The 12,771-nt window shown below is 38.6% G+C and overlaps 1 protein-coding gene and 1 long non-coding RNA gene across 2 annotated transcripts in view; both read right to left on the reverse strand.

Moving 5' to 3' along the window:
* Window positions 1–7,847, reverse strand: part of dlc1 (DLC1 Rho GTPase activating protein) — a 68,131-nt gene extending 60,284 nt beyond the window's left edge. The window contains exons 1-3 of the mRNA XM_014007848.1: window positions 5,608–7,847; window positions 3,008–3,127; window positions 2,350–2,463 (exon numbers count right to left, since the gene is read on the reverse strand). Coding sequence (XP_013863302.1) covers window positions 2,350–2,463; window positions 3,008–3,127; window positions 5,608–7,437 — 2,064 coding nt within the window. The 5' untranslated portion in view covers window positions 7,438–7,847. The remainder of the gene's footprint in view (window positions 1–2,349; window positions 2,464–3,007; window positions 3,128–5,607) is intronic.
* Window positions 7,848–12,187: 4,340 nt separating this feature from the next.
* LOC106517137 (uncharacterized) overlaps window positions 12,188–12,771 on the reverse strand; it is a 3,754-nt gene continuing 3,170 nt past the window's right edge. Inside the window, exons 2-3 of the long non-coding RNA XR_001310165.1 lie at window positions 12,401–12,483; window positions 12,188–12,301 (exon numbers count right to left, since the gene is read on the reverse strand). This is a non-coding gene — a long non-coding RNA (uncharacterized LOC106517137). The remainder of the gene's footprint in view (window positions 12,302–12,400; window positions 12,484–12,771) is intronic.

Consider the following 12,771-nt stretch of genomic DNA (forward strand, 5'->3'; position numbering starts at 1 on the left):
GGGGGGTGCAAAATCAACTTTTTTCAGCTTTACAAGCATATAAAATCCCTAGAATTTATTGAAAGAGTGCAGAACACCAACCACCTTTTATGTCAGAGTTTTAGATCATTTTATGTTGAGAAGTAACAGAGTTGYAGTCATTTTGGTCAAACCTTAAAAATAACATTATGCACAATCTCATGTTGTTGTGATTATAGTATCTGTTGTGAACGACTCTCAGTTAACACCATATCAAATTTTACCTCAATATCTGTAAACTTGACCAAATTATTATCATTTGTTGTGTTTTTTAAAGTCATTTGACTACTAGGCCTACTTGACTCCAGAAGTTAATTAGTAGGAGATGTACATCCTTCAGCTTTTGGTTGTGAGCAATAAATGTGATAAGGGTGCAGAATGAGAAKAATGAGTTTTTTTTTCTAATTGCGAAATTAAATGATCTGCACATATAAAACATATACAGCCACACTGCCTGGCCCCCCAAAAAAAAAAAAAAAGTCACCACCTCAATTTAACTAAGTGCTATGATGTGGGGTTGCTGCAGTTGGTCAGGTCTAGGTTCAGCAATAGTTTGTGCTCAAAAAATGAGGTCAGCTGAATGACCAGGTTATTCCATCAATGGATCTCTTCTTCCCTGATGGAGCTGGCATTCCAAGATGTCAATGCCAGGAAATAAATCTTGTGGCATTGCAGAAGCTAATCAAAACAACGCTGCAGCGAATGCTTGCTGGAATCAAAACAAAAGGCAGTCCAACGAAATATTAGAGTGTGACCGTTTTATTTTTGGTGGCGATGTTTTTTCTTATTTTAATTTTTTGGGGGGTCAGGCAGTGTAGTAAAGCCCTGGCTTTTCTCTGACTCAGCACATAACAGTGTTTTCATGACTAGAAAATGATAGTAATCATTCTGCTCTTGTATATTTCCATAAATTATAGATTATGCATTTCATACTCAACGTACATTCTTATAAAACACAACAGCAGAGCAGCTGAAGTTCCAAACACAGTCCCTCTCCTCTCATATCTTCTTTGTGTTTACACCATTTAGACAATTTGTTTTATCTTGTTTAAAAGATGAATTATGTGTCACAAGATTTAGATGTGAAATGACTCCACAACTCTTAGTTGATAAGAATTCCCCTCACAAAGTCATCAGCTGTGAGCCTCGACTGTAAAAAGTCTCCTGTTGGGCGCAGTGAAAGCACTGTTTACCAAAGCTTAGCCAGATTCCTCGGGTGACAGATGGAATGAGTGTTTTGGAAACATCTGGCCACAGACTGGTAACACTGCACATCATATAACCTGTTGATCTGTGCCTTTTACACTAACCAAACCAATTCCTCTCTGGAGTCATTTGTTCCAGTAAAACGCAGCGGTATGTGAAACTACAAAAGATAAGACAGGAATGTTACTAGAGTCCAGGAATTCTGATGGATAAATGTTACTTTGCTTTGTTGCATTAAGACAAGTGACAAAAACATTCTTTTTGACGCCATCCTTCTGTGCATCAGTGTGTGTAAACTATGAACTATTTAAAATCTTGTTTCTAACTGCTTGAGTTTGAGGCTGACAAATCATAAAATGAGCAAGCAACGGGCTTAAAGAGACATCTCTCTTGAAGCGTGTCCCTCCCTTGCTTCCCCCTGTCTTGGCTTTTCACCTTCCAGACTCCCCTTCTGACCCTTTTTGTTGGGGTGATGGGGACTAGATCCTTGCAAGCAGCTAATTATAGAGTCTTATCCTCTGCTTGACTAAATCCTTATAGAGCTGAAGGACATTCCTGTTRGGAAACTTCCCTTTTTGTTTGTGTGTTTGCCATCTGTGTTCCTTTGTTTTATTKGAGTTGAAACTCCATGATAAACAATAAACAAGTGCATGAGTTGCTTTTTATTGAACTAAATACGCCAATATTTCAGTCAAAATGTATCTGTGTKGTACTTTTCATGAAGTTAGCGCAGCACTTCTACCACATCTTCCCAGTCTGACAAAAACACATAAACAAAGAAAAAATAYGGTTCTCAACAAGATATCCACATCCATTTAGACTAGTTGGGAAAGAACTTGTGCCATTTCTGAGTTAGAATCTCTCCAGTTGTTCAAATGTTGCTCTTATAAAGTTGCAGAAACAGAGAGAAGGCAGAGCCACAGCTCAARCTTGACTATATAACTGCTGAAAACCCTTATTTTAATATTGTAGACACAACAGTTTTTTTTCCAAAATTTTATTTTTGAGTCATAAAGGTGCTAAAAAAACACTTGCACTTTCGAAACATAGCCACAAAGTGGGAAAAAACGTCTGAAGCCCTGTGAGGATGTGAAGTATAAAGTGCAATGATGCTGCTAGACTTACCYCACTTTTAGGCTTTGCTCCGAGGGATGGTGCAGAAACTGAAGAAAAAACAGCTGTAACATGTGCTTGTGGGAGAGGCTGTGAAGCTGYTGGCATAGATCCTTGAGCGTTCTCCTGTACAGATACATTACAAACGTGTTAAACCCTGCATTCCTTCATTCTTTCAGTATTTTGCAAAAGATGATTTAGAACAGATCTATTCAGAAGATGAATGGGAATGATAAAAATCTCTCCCACTGCTGTTCAGATCCAGAGAAGTCGAATTCACCCACATTAACTAGCTTTGCTGCCAAATTTCAGTGGGACTTTATGGAGGTGTGGATAATGGCAATTCTTGCTGTATTTATTTTTCTTTTAATAATTATATATGCTGTTCTCCTATTTTATTGTCTAGTCTGTTTATATTTTAGCAGATTAAACCAGGTGCACACAGATTAGGAAAACACTGCAGGTTTTGTGATCCCCTCAGTCAACCYGAGAAGGACTTGGCAGACCTCTGTAGACTGGTTCAGAAAACAACCTTTATTTAATTCAGATGATAATTACTTAGAATACATCAAGTCACATTAATAGCAGATGTATATTTGAGCTAAAGAGTTGTCTGAAACACAGGAGCATCTCAGTCAAATTTAGTGCAGTAACATGTTTGTGTGTGTACCAGATGATAGAGGTTGGGGGTGTTTTGCACAGAGGAACTGAGCGCATTCTCGATTTCCTGGTCCAGTTGGTCCAGCTTCATCAGCAGCAGCACCATGGAGTCCAAACGAGCATGTTCACGCTGAGTAAACAGATGAATCCATAAAGAAGGGTATCATCATCTCATGAGAGTCTTAACATTACATTTGAAGCCCTAAAGATCCTCACAGTCTACACAAGGAAACTATTTTCCATGATGATTCCACATCAGTAAACAGAAGAGGAAGAGAACAGAACTAAACTACTGACTCTTTTATGTCATCTCCTCCATCACTTTAAAGACATCAACAATTCCCATACTTTAGCTTTTATAACAAGTCTCACACTGACCTCAAGTGGTTTAATTTCAGTAAGACAAGTTGAGTTAAACTCTGCCATCTGACATTGTAAAGCCTATTCTGATTCAGACAACACAGGTCATCATCAAAAAGGCTTGTACTGCATAAACAGTCCAAAATTTGTAAAATAATTTTTTTCTTATTTCCACTTCCTTTCAGCCATGTTTTAAATCATAATAATGAGAGTGGCTCCTTTTGTGAGCATCCCTCCAGAGGGCAACTTCATGGCTGGCCTGTTAGTCCTTACACTGCTGGCAGATCCTGCTAAGTATTTTATGAGGCAAAACTCATGGCATACAGATTGTAAACTGAACATTCATTCTAAAACACGTGGATTTGTGGCAGTAGGGCTGGTTCTTGTGTTCTGTGTCTGTTCCAAAGCCTTTAAATCCAACCTCACTGGACAATGCAGGATTAAAAATTATACAGTACATTTTATTGCAAATGTTTTTGAAGTGGTCACTGTGACTCAGTCTTATGACATCAGCAGGGTGTGTGAGTGTGTGTGGATGACAACATTAGCTGGAAATTCAAACGTGTGTTGTTCTAATAAACGACACTTTTATGGATCCTGGAATGATTCAGCAACGGGCGAACGCCTCAGCCATTTACTTAGCTATAACTGTGCCATATGACTTGAGCTGGTGTTCATTTTCCAGTTAGTGCCCAATCAGCCTTTCAAAATCAGATTGTGTTGGATTTGCTGAGGGAGCATGTAGACATCGAGGGACCAAGCTCATGCTAAAAATTTAACCAGCATTCTTAGCTGGAGTCTTTGCACATTGCTACATTTTGTGTCCTTGGCAAAACATCACAATGAAACATTGTACTGTTGTAAAACAATGACWTCTTTACGAGGCCTTGGTGAATGAACAAAAGCATCTGTCTCAGGATGGCAATAACAACCACAAAACAGCTGTGTAAAAAAATACAAGTTTTAGTTGCATCAGAGATGCAAAGTATTTTAGGGATCCATGTTAGTGGTTTAGTGTTTACAGTGTCTTTCTTGTTTTTGAGGTTTCTACAATCCTCCCAGCAAACAGTTAATAAATACAAGCAGAAAGGCTAAGCAAGAGAAAGCACTCAGGGGGATGTTGCCAAGTCATCTGGTGCCAGATAAATGATTGTTAAGCCATTTTAGCCATGGGGTTAGGATAAGGCCTTGTTGCTAAAACAAATAAACACAGTAACAAAAACCAATATCAGTTTAATCTCAAAGCTATTATGCTGACCAGATGGCCTTTTTTTTTACAAACTCAGTCTTGAAGCAGTATCATGGACGACGGGGGACATAATCATTAGTTAACACAATATAAAGCCAGAGATCTTCCAAGATTGCTGCTGCTGCTGTCATCTGACAGATAATTTTGATAAAAAATAGCTCCATAATTGTCTTTGCGACATTCAAAGGCTTCTTATTGCTTTCTCTTATCTAAATGATGAATATTATATGCCCTGGGTTTAATGAGATTTGCCTGACTGCATCTTTTTTCTTTCCGTTTTGCCATTTTTAAGCATCTCTTTGTATACATTTATGCAAACCATGCTGAAAACTTACTTTGGTACCAAGGAGGGGTAAATATTATCAGATTCATTTTTTTTTTGCATTTCCCACTTTGATGTTTACTATGTATGTATTAATTTCCACACAACAGATTTTGTGCATATCTGAGATCATACTGAATGGCTATCTGGGATTGAAGTTTGATTTCCTCACACTAGAATGTGACCTTCTCATTCTGAAGTTGAACATAAACTTGTATTCTCATTCAGTTCAAACAAATATTATGAAAATAAGAGTAAAGCATTGTACACAATGAGCTTGCTTCACTAGAAGTGTGCAAAAATCTTAACATACAACCTTTGCCTTCTGTATGTCTTCTACTCTGCAGGTTAATTAATCTTCCAACATCCTCCACTATTAGAGTCCACATGCCCTTATAGGACCTTGTTTTGCAATGTGCAGTTGAGGAAGAGTAAAACATTTCACAGATCCCCCCACTTACAAATCTGTAAGCATGTGAAAGTGAAGTCAGTGTCTCCAAGATGCTTGCCAGAGAATGGGACAAATAAATTGGAGCAAAGGCATTTATCCTCTGGAAGGACTTGATCGTTTTGACAAAATATGAGGAGCTGAAACGTTACAATCACAGTTACTGAACCACAATTAATGTTTTTTTTTCATATCTTAAACCATTACATCTTTTTTTACATTTAATCTTACCTTTCTTGTTCGCACTTTGACCACATCATCTTCTTTTGGAACTCCAGACTCACTGGTTCCACTGCAGCCCGAACAGGACAGTTGTGYGTCGCTGTAAGCAGTCGAGGATTTGGTCTCTGACACCTCCTCCATTGCAGAAACTTTGGCCTCTGTCCTGTGGTGTTCCCTGTGACCATCTGCCACCTCTGAGGCAGGTGACTCACTGAAGTAACCAGAGGTTTGGTTGTCATGGAGCCCCTCATTGACCTCTTCAGAGTACAGCAGCAGGTTCTCTGTGCATAGCTCAGTAGCTTCATGTTTATCATTCATCTGGATAGARTGAACTGGGTATTGCATAACACCATTGGTACATTTTAGTGATTTCAGCAAAGTGTTGTCTCCAGGTTCATCGATGCTGTTCTCTGGKATGGTCTCTAGTTTTGAACAACTATTTTCCGTAGGATAACATAAAGGTGGATCTTCACAAACAGTCAGCTCTTTCAGCTGCTCAATATTTTCTGCTGACTTACTCAAACATGTCTTCATTTGATCTGCACACTGGATAGTGTTTGTCTGAGAGTGATCTTCTGAATGTCCAGCACTCAGTGGTTTGAGTGATACAGTTTGGTTCGATGTCAAAGAGCTGCGCTGCTTTTTGACTCCAGGATCCAACGTGTTAGCAGCCCCCTGCTCAACACATGTTTCCCCATCACTGCTCTCTCCTTGTGCACTTTCCTCTCCATGAGGCCAGTTCCCTGCTGTCATTTCAACATTACACTGCTCCAGCAACGTCTGGCTAAATATTTCACAATCATTACCCTGATCCAACACCACAGCACAGTAATCCTGCTCTCCTTGAACATTTCTTGAGCAATGATTGCATCCAGCAGTTTCAGTTAGAGTTTCTAAATCATTCTGTCCATCCAGCTTGCAAGCAAAACTCTGGCCTGTAGTGCTCATGCATCCAGGTATTTCTCCATCTAATAAAGCAGTCACTACTGGTTCCATAGGTATGCCAGAAAGTGGCTTTGCATGGTTACGCTCCATCTTGTTTTCCAAATCTTGCTGCACAGAAACAGGTGCTTTTGTACCAGCTTGGTCCAAGATAAAAATAAATCCTTGAGCAACATCTGAGCAGTGGGTTGGAGGTTCCACTGCAGAGGAATGGTTCAGTGCGGCCTCAGAGATTCGAGGAGATCTGCTGTAACTCTCTGTGTGGCTCTCCTTTGTCTCCTGATAGTTTGGAATGTCGCCAGGCTGCTCACCAGCAGATTCACACAATGAAGCCTCCTTGTTTGAAGAGATAGAGATGTATTGTCGCTCTTCATCAGAGATTTGTGGACTTTTAAAGACAACTTCGTCATCGCAGATGGGACCCTGGCTAATCTCTGAGTCAATGTCATTTTCATAATGAAGAGTCTTCTCAACCTGATCATTGGGATCTGTTGTACAAGAAATATTATCACTAGAAATCCTACTGTTTGGCTGACAGCATAGGACTACAGAAATGGTTGGAAGATGCTCAGGGCCATAACTAGAATCCYGCAAATCCAATGACAGTTTTCCATTGTTTTTATTTAGCATCAGATGTTCTGATTCAATGACATCATCAACAAGAGAAGCTGCATCAAAAGGTACCAGACCTACATCTTCTTTAGACAGTGGGCACCCCTCTGGCATTGAGGCRCACCGGGTCCGTCTGCCTTGTTTCAAAGCCCCTGAGCCAATCCAAACCCCATCMCTGTCAACTCCATGACAGCAGACCAGATCCAGATCATCATAACTATACTTTAAACCTGATGGGTGAGTCACATGCTCTTCCCAACTTCTTTTTCTTATGGCGACCAGCATGATGGAAACCCCGTTCTATCCCATAGAGCTGCTATTTAAACCAGGCTTAATATAAAAAGCAGATCTGCTGTAACTGAGAAGGAAAATGGAAGTAAGGAACATTAAGTACTCACTTGCCCTAAGTTTACAGTAACTGAATTTGCGAAYGTCAATATGGTAAATATTGTTCCGCTTCTCACGTGAAAAGGAAGTCGTGAAGTTAAAGTTCAAGTGGGTGGCAATTACTCTGTATTCACAAGTCCCTGGGAAGTATAAACTCAGCTGGATCAGTATAAAATGTCAGGAAGCGTTGTTATGTTGATTTCACATGGGAAACCAATAAGTTTCCAAGTAATGTGTTTCTGAGTTTCACATTAAAGCCCACCATCTACATTTAGTTATGTAAAGTAAAAACAGTTGTTACGGCCTATTAAAAATCTTCCAGGGAATAAAACTAATGAGGCAAATATTCTAAAATATCAAGATATGAATTGTCACATATAATGTTACTGTGTACTTGTTTGTTTTTAACATTTTAAAACAACTAATGGTTAAAACWGTTTCATTTTAGCTGTGACAACAGTCCGAAAAACATTAAATTGAGCACTGAATTAAAGCAGATATTCTACAATTCAGTATGATTATGATTTACACAGATTGACTTTAAAATACTGTTAAGAATGAATAATTGTATTTTATGTCATTCTGTTACTGATTATCTGTACATCCAAAAGAAGCACATTTTGATTTATTCTAATCTTTTTGCTAAATTAGTTAGTTGACATGACATACTAAAAACTGTTTTACATGTAGAAGTATGTAAATGTGATCGACAAACTTTCAGTGGCGACAAAACCAATTTTCCTAAAATGTTTTGAAATCAAATAAAAAATGCATAGTGTGGAATTAGGTATGTTTCGTAAAAAGCTGAAGTTATAAAGAGTCATGCCTTTTGTTTTTAAAAACTGTTTTCATATAAACAGATGGGTTGCTCTGACATCTCGTATCTATTGGTAAAAGTTACCAAACTGTTTCAAAAACCAACAGCCAACAAATGACAGCCAAACTTACACATCAACAATTATTTCACACAAGACTTCTATTTAAGCTGTGTAAATAATCCAGTGGTGACACAGTCTGTTACTAAATAATCCGACATCTGATCATTGTGATTCTCCAGTAGATGAAKAAGTAATCCAAGAAACAAGCCACGGGTTCAGTATTTGCTTCAAGTCTAGTTATCCAGAGATGTTTCATAAGCAGTCTTCTCATTCATCAACCAGATGCAAATCGTTCCCGTTTAGAAAATCTGAATCCAAGTCTGTCCAAGTGCCTGATTACTCTGTGAGCAGTCCTTAATCTAAATGTGTGCGAGCCCCTTTCAAGACTCCCTTTAGTATCCTCGCATTCAGGCAGGCAGAAAGCCGGGAAGCCACGAAAGATCTCCAGACTTCTTCCATCTTGATCACATTAGGTATTTTGCTGACACTGAATGCCGAAGAGTCGAGGTGGTGTAAGAGGGGCTGGGTTTTCTTTTCCCTCYACTCCACCCCTTTCTCTCCTCTCTACTGTCCGTCTTCTCATCTGGTCTCCTCCCTGCTGCCTTGGAGAGGGAGAACGAATCCCTTTCATAGGAGCTCCATCCTGTGCGTTAAAACATTACAGCACTATGCACATTTATTCAGCTTCTTCAACTGTTTAAAAAAGGACCATTTATCCTCTTCTTTAAACTGTTTTYTTTTCTCTTCTCAGCCTTATCTTTTTTATTCTGCTTTAGCACCCTTTGCTCAGCGAGGCTCCCACCATTTGGTTTTGATTAGTAACAGACTGGCTGCCTCATAAGTCTTCTGGCTTTATGCCAAGAGAGATTGCTCTAATGTTTTGGCAGTTATATCCAAAGCCTGCTTTTATTTTTTTCAATTTGTCATCCTGTAACGGAACAAGCATTCTTAACCAAACACACTGACAGTGATTAAAAAAACAGCAAGGAAAGACTTGTCTGCTGATTATCTAAAGATATGTTCGTAAAACGGTCTCAAAGGCTTAATATCGCTGCCACAAAGTGTTGTTTGAATAGGGGACAACTTTACAAACGTGTTTAGCCTGATATCATTGTTTTAAATTAGTCTACAGGGTAGAAAAATATGCTGAGAACCCAAACACTGGTAATAAATTGCCAAATTTAGTAATTTCTCAGAAGTAGAACCAAAACTGCAAATACATGCAGCTGATGTCATATTTTTTAAAAGCTGTACTGATAGTATGGTTACCAAATATATATTTTCAAGGACTAAAGAAACTGTCAATTTAAAAAGGTTCATCTAAAAGGCATTTTCAAAAATTTACAACATGTCAGAACAACAGCCTTTTCAACACTCAATGGACCCATCTCAGTACTCAGCACTAGTACAAAAAGGACGGATTATAGTTTTCCCTTGTCATGTCAGCTGCGCGATACGAACAATGAGGCAAASCAGCTGAGACAATCCAAGCACAAGAGAAAACTGGAATGAAACCCCCAAACATCCTTGTCCTCCGACCTCTGGGTCATCCAGATGTGAGGTGAGGCTCTGGGTGAATCTTTTCTTAGTGTCTGCACTGGGAAAACTGTGCACTGCCACAAATGTTGGCTCTCCAGAGACACAGATGGTCCTTATGGTATTGAAGAGGAAGCATCCAAGTTCAACAGCACTCCTCTTGATGTCACATGCTTTGTAGTGTAATTTAATGAAATCCAGATTTTTTAGTTTTGTTTTTTGGTGGTGGTGGTGGTGGTGGGGGGGGCACAGTAGCTTCCATGTGGAGAAAACTTGTGATTAAGGAGCAGAAACCAACATGAATGTGGCTTTATACCCTTTTGTGGACATTATAATTTAGGAGGTTATGCCTTCCTTCGACAGTCAAACCATCRTACAAAACCACCGAGCAGCTGGTCTGTATCACTAACATTCATCAATGAAATGTTAGAAAAAAAAACATTTAGCATAAAYACTACATATGCAAGTATTTTACATGTGCTTCAGCAAGACTGTGACACAAACSCTGTCACAAAACTATAAGTAATTCACATAATGACTATGTTGATATTTAGATGTCTAACCACTGYCGAAAATATTACAAAGTTGTTCAACTTGTTAGCATGCCAATGGCTGTCATTCAGCTCATAAGTACAGGAAGAGCACATGGTCTAGACAGGGTTTTATTGGTATTATTCCTAAAAGATAATTTATTATGAGATTATAAAAATGGCATCTGGATTTTTAGGCCTTAAAATAAACACTGTCTGCTCCATATTAGTTCACCCGGGTTAGAAGTGATGATGAGAAATGAGGGCAGACTTTATCTCTTCATGATAGAAAAGGCATTTGCCTTTTGGTGGATGTGTCAATTTGAAACAAATACAGTATGTCAAMGCAATTTAAGTTTACATGGCACAGACATGCAACAAAAGAAAAAGTGATAAAAAAGACTACAGTATGGTGGGTTTGTAAGGGTTAATACAAAAAGCTCTTTAAAATATATATATTTGACAGATATGACCAACAAAGGGATGTTTTACCAACAACAAAAACAAAACTACATCAGCACAAACACCTCAAGCACTTGTTAAGCACAGTAATGGAGGGGTATTGATTTGGGCTTGTGTTGCAGCCACAGGACCTTTTTTAGGCCAACTCCAAACTTTCCTGTGAACCAACATTTTCTACAGTCACATGTGAGACCATCTGCTCAACAGCTAAAGCTTGGCTGGATATGTTTTATGAAATATGACTATGAGCCTGAGCAATTTATTAAAGAAAGTGGAAAGTAAGAGAAAAATATGAATTTTTTACTGGTTTAGTCAAAAAAACGTTTGTGCATAAACAAACCTCAATCAACTGAAACAGGGAAAGTCACTAAAAACACAAAAGTCCTCCAGAAATGTTTTAAGAAACTGAAAAAGTCCTGAGAAAATTATTATAATTTATTTGGCATACATTTGCTGATTAAATAACAAAACACAAGCATATGTACCATAAGTAACGTCACAAATCTGCACTGATTTAACGTTTCAGTACATTTGATAGCTGTTGAAAAATTACATTTGCTCAACGAGATTAAAAAAAGAAAAATCAGATGATGATAAAACATCATCCATCTGGCAGTAATTAGAGTTAATCTGGGCTGATCAAGGCACGATCAAGCCATCAGTTACATTACATTATCAGTATGAAAATCTATAGAGACAACGGGAATGTTGGCAAAAATGGTCCGACAGTCCTCATATCAATGCAAAACTCTAAGTCACAAGTCTGCAGCAGTCACATAAAAAGAGTGATTCAAGAATCGTTCTAAAATCCCCCACTGTTCAACCCGTCAAATTCTTAAGAGGAGCCCTGTGGGCTCAAAGGAAACGACCCCACATTCCTGGCTGATATAGTTTATTATTGGAAAAAATAAGCCTCGTCTAAACCAAGGGCATTGAGAACACTTAGAGTTTGCCCATGTAGGAAAATGTTAGTGTCTCTCCTATAGCTGAGTCATTTTGAGTCCTTGAACACACAAAGGCTGCTTTAAGTACATTTTGTTGCTAAATTCTAAAGCCTCCCTTAAATAACATCATTTTCCCTCTTTGTTTCTATTCCAATCTACCTGACTAGCAATTATGAGAATAAGTGAAAACAATTCGTGGCATGATTTACTCTAAAAGGAACACATAACAAAATGCCTCATCCAAAGACCTAAAAATAGCATCAACAAACCACACCAAGATTCCTTTCCTGTCACTTGCTGTGCCCTGTGGTCACCGAGCTCTTTTCAGAAGCCTGGAGTCATGTTGGTTRATAACTGTCTTTGGAGCCTGGGTGGGAACATGAACAGCTGCAATAGTCTTAGATGTAACATCCTAGAGAAGATGATGCAACTTAAGAGCATGCAGAGCTGGCTTAAATGGAAAAAAAAAAACGTCTTTAATCATCTGTTGATTTGAACATGCTTTTCTTACCCACAAGCAGTCATCGTGGGAGACACAGAGGGGGGCCTTGGCCACTGACCACGGTCCGATCATGGGTCATAGTTAGTCCATTACTGTGGGAACAGGAAGTATATGTTATTAGGAATACAGAACACAACAGGCTAAAAAAAGTGTAATCTCTAAAGGGAAGGAATCTGCAACGGAGGACGACTGAGATTATATTTTTTTCTGTAACGGTGTTTGTTTCATACACTGTTCATTCAAACTTTTGTCTTATGTGCGCTGCATATTTATGATTGGAAAGGACTTTAAAACACACCAAAAATTGATCTCTTTTAGCTTTTCTTGGATGTTAAACATGTTTCAGATACCAGCCATGTTGGTTTGCCATTTTAACACCC

Source organism: Austrofundulus limnaeus, unplaced genomic scaffold, assembly GCF_001266775.1.
Source record: "Austrofundulus limnaeus strain Quisiro unplaced genomic scaffold, Austrofundulus_limnaeus-1.0 Scaffold45, whole genome shotgun sequence".
NCBI classification, from domain to species: domain Eukaryota; kingdom Metazoa; phylum Chordata; class Actinopteri; order Cyprinodontiformes; family Rivulidae; genus Austrofundulus; species Austrofundulus limnaeus.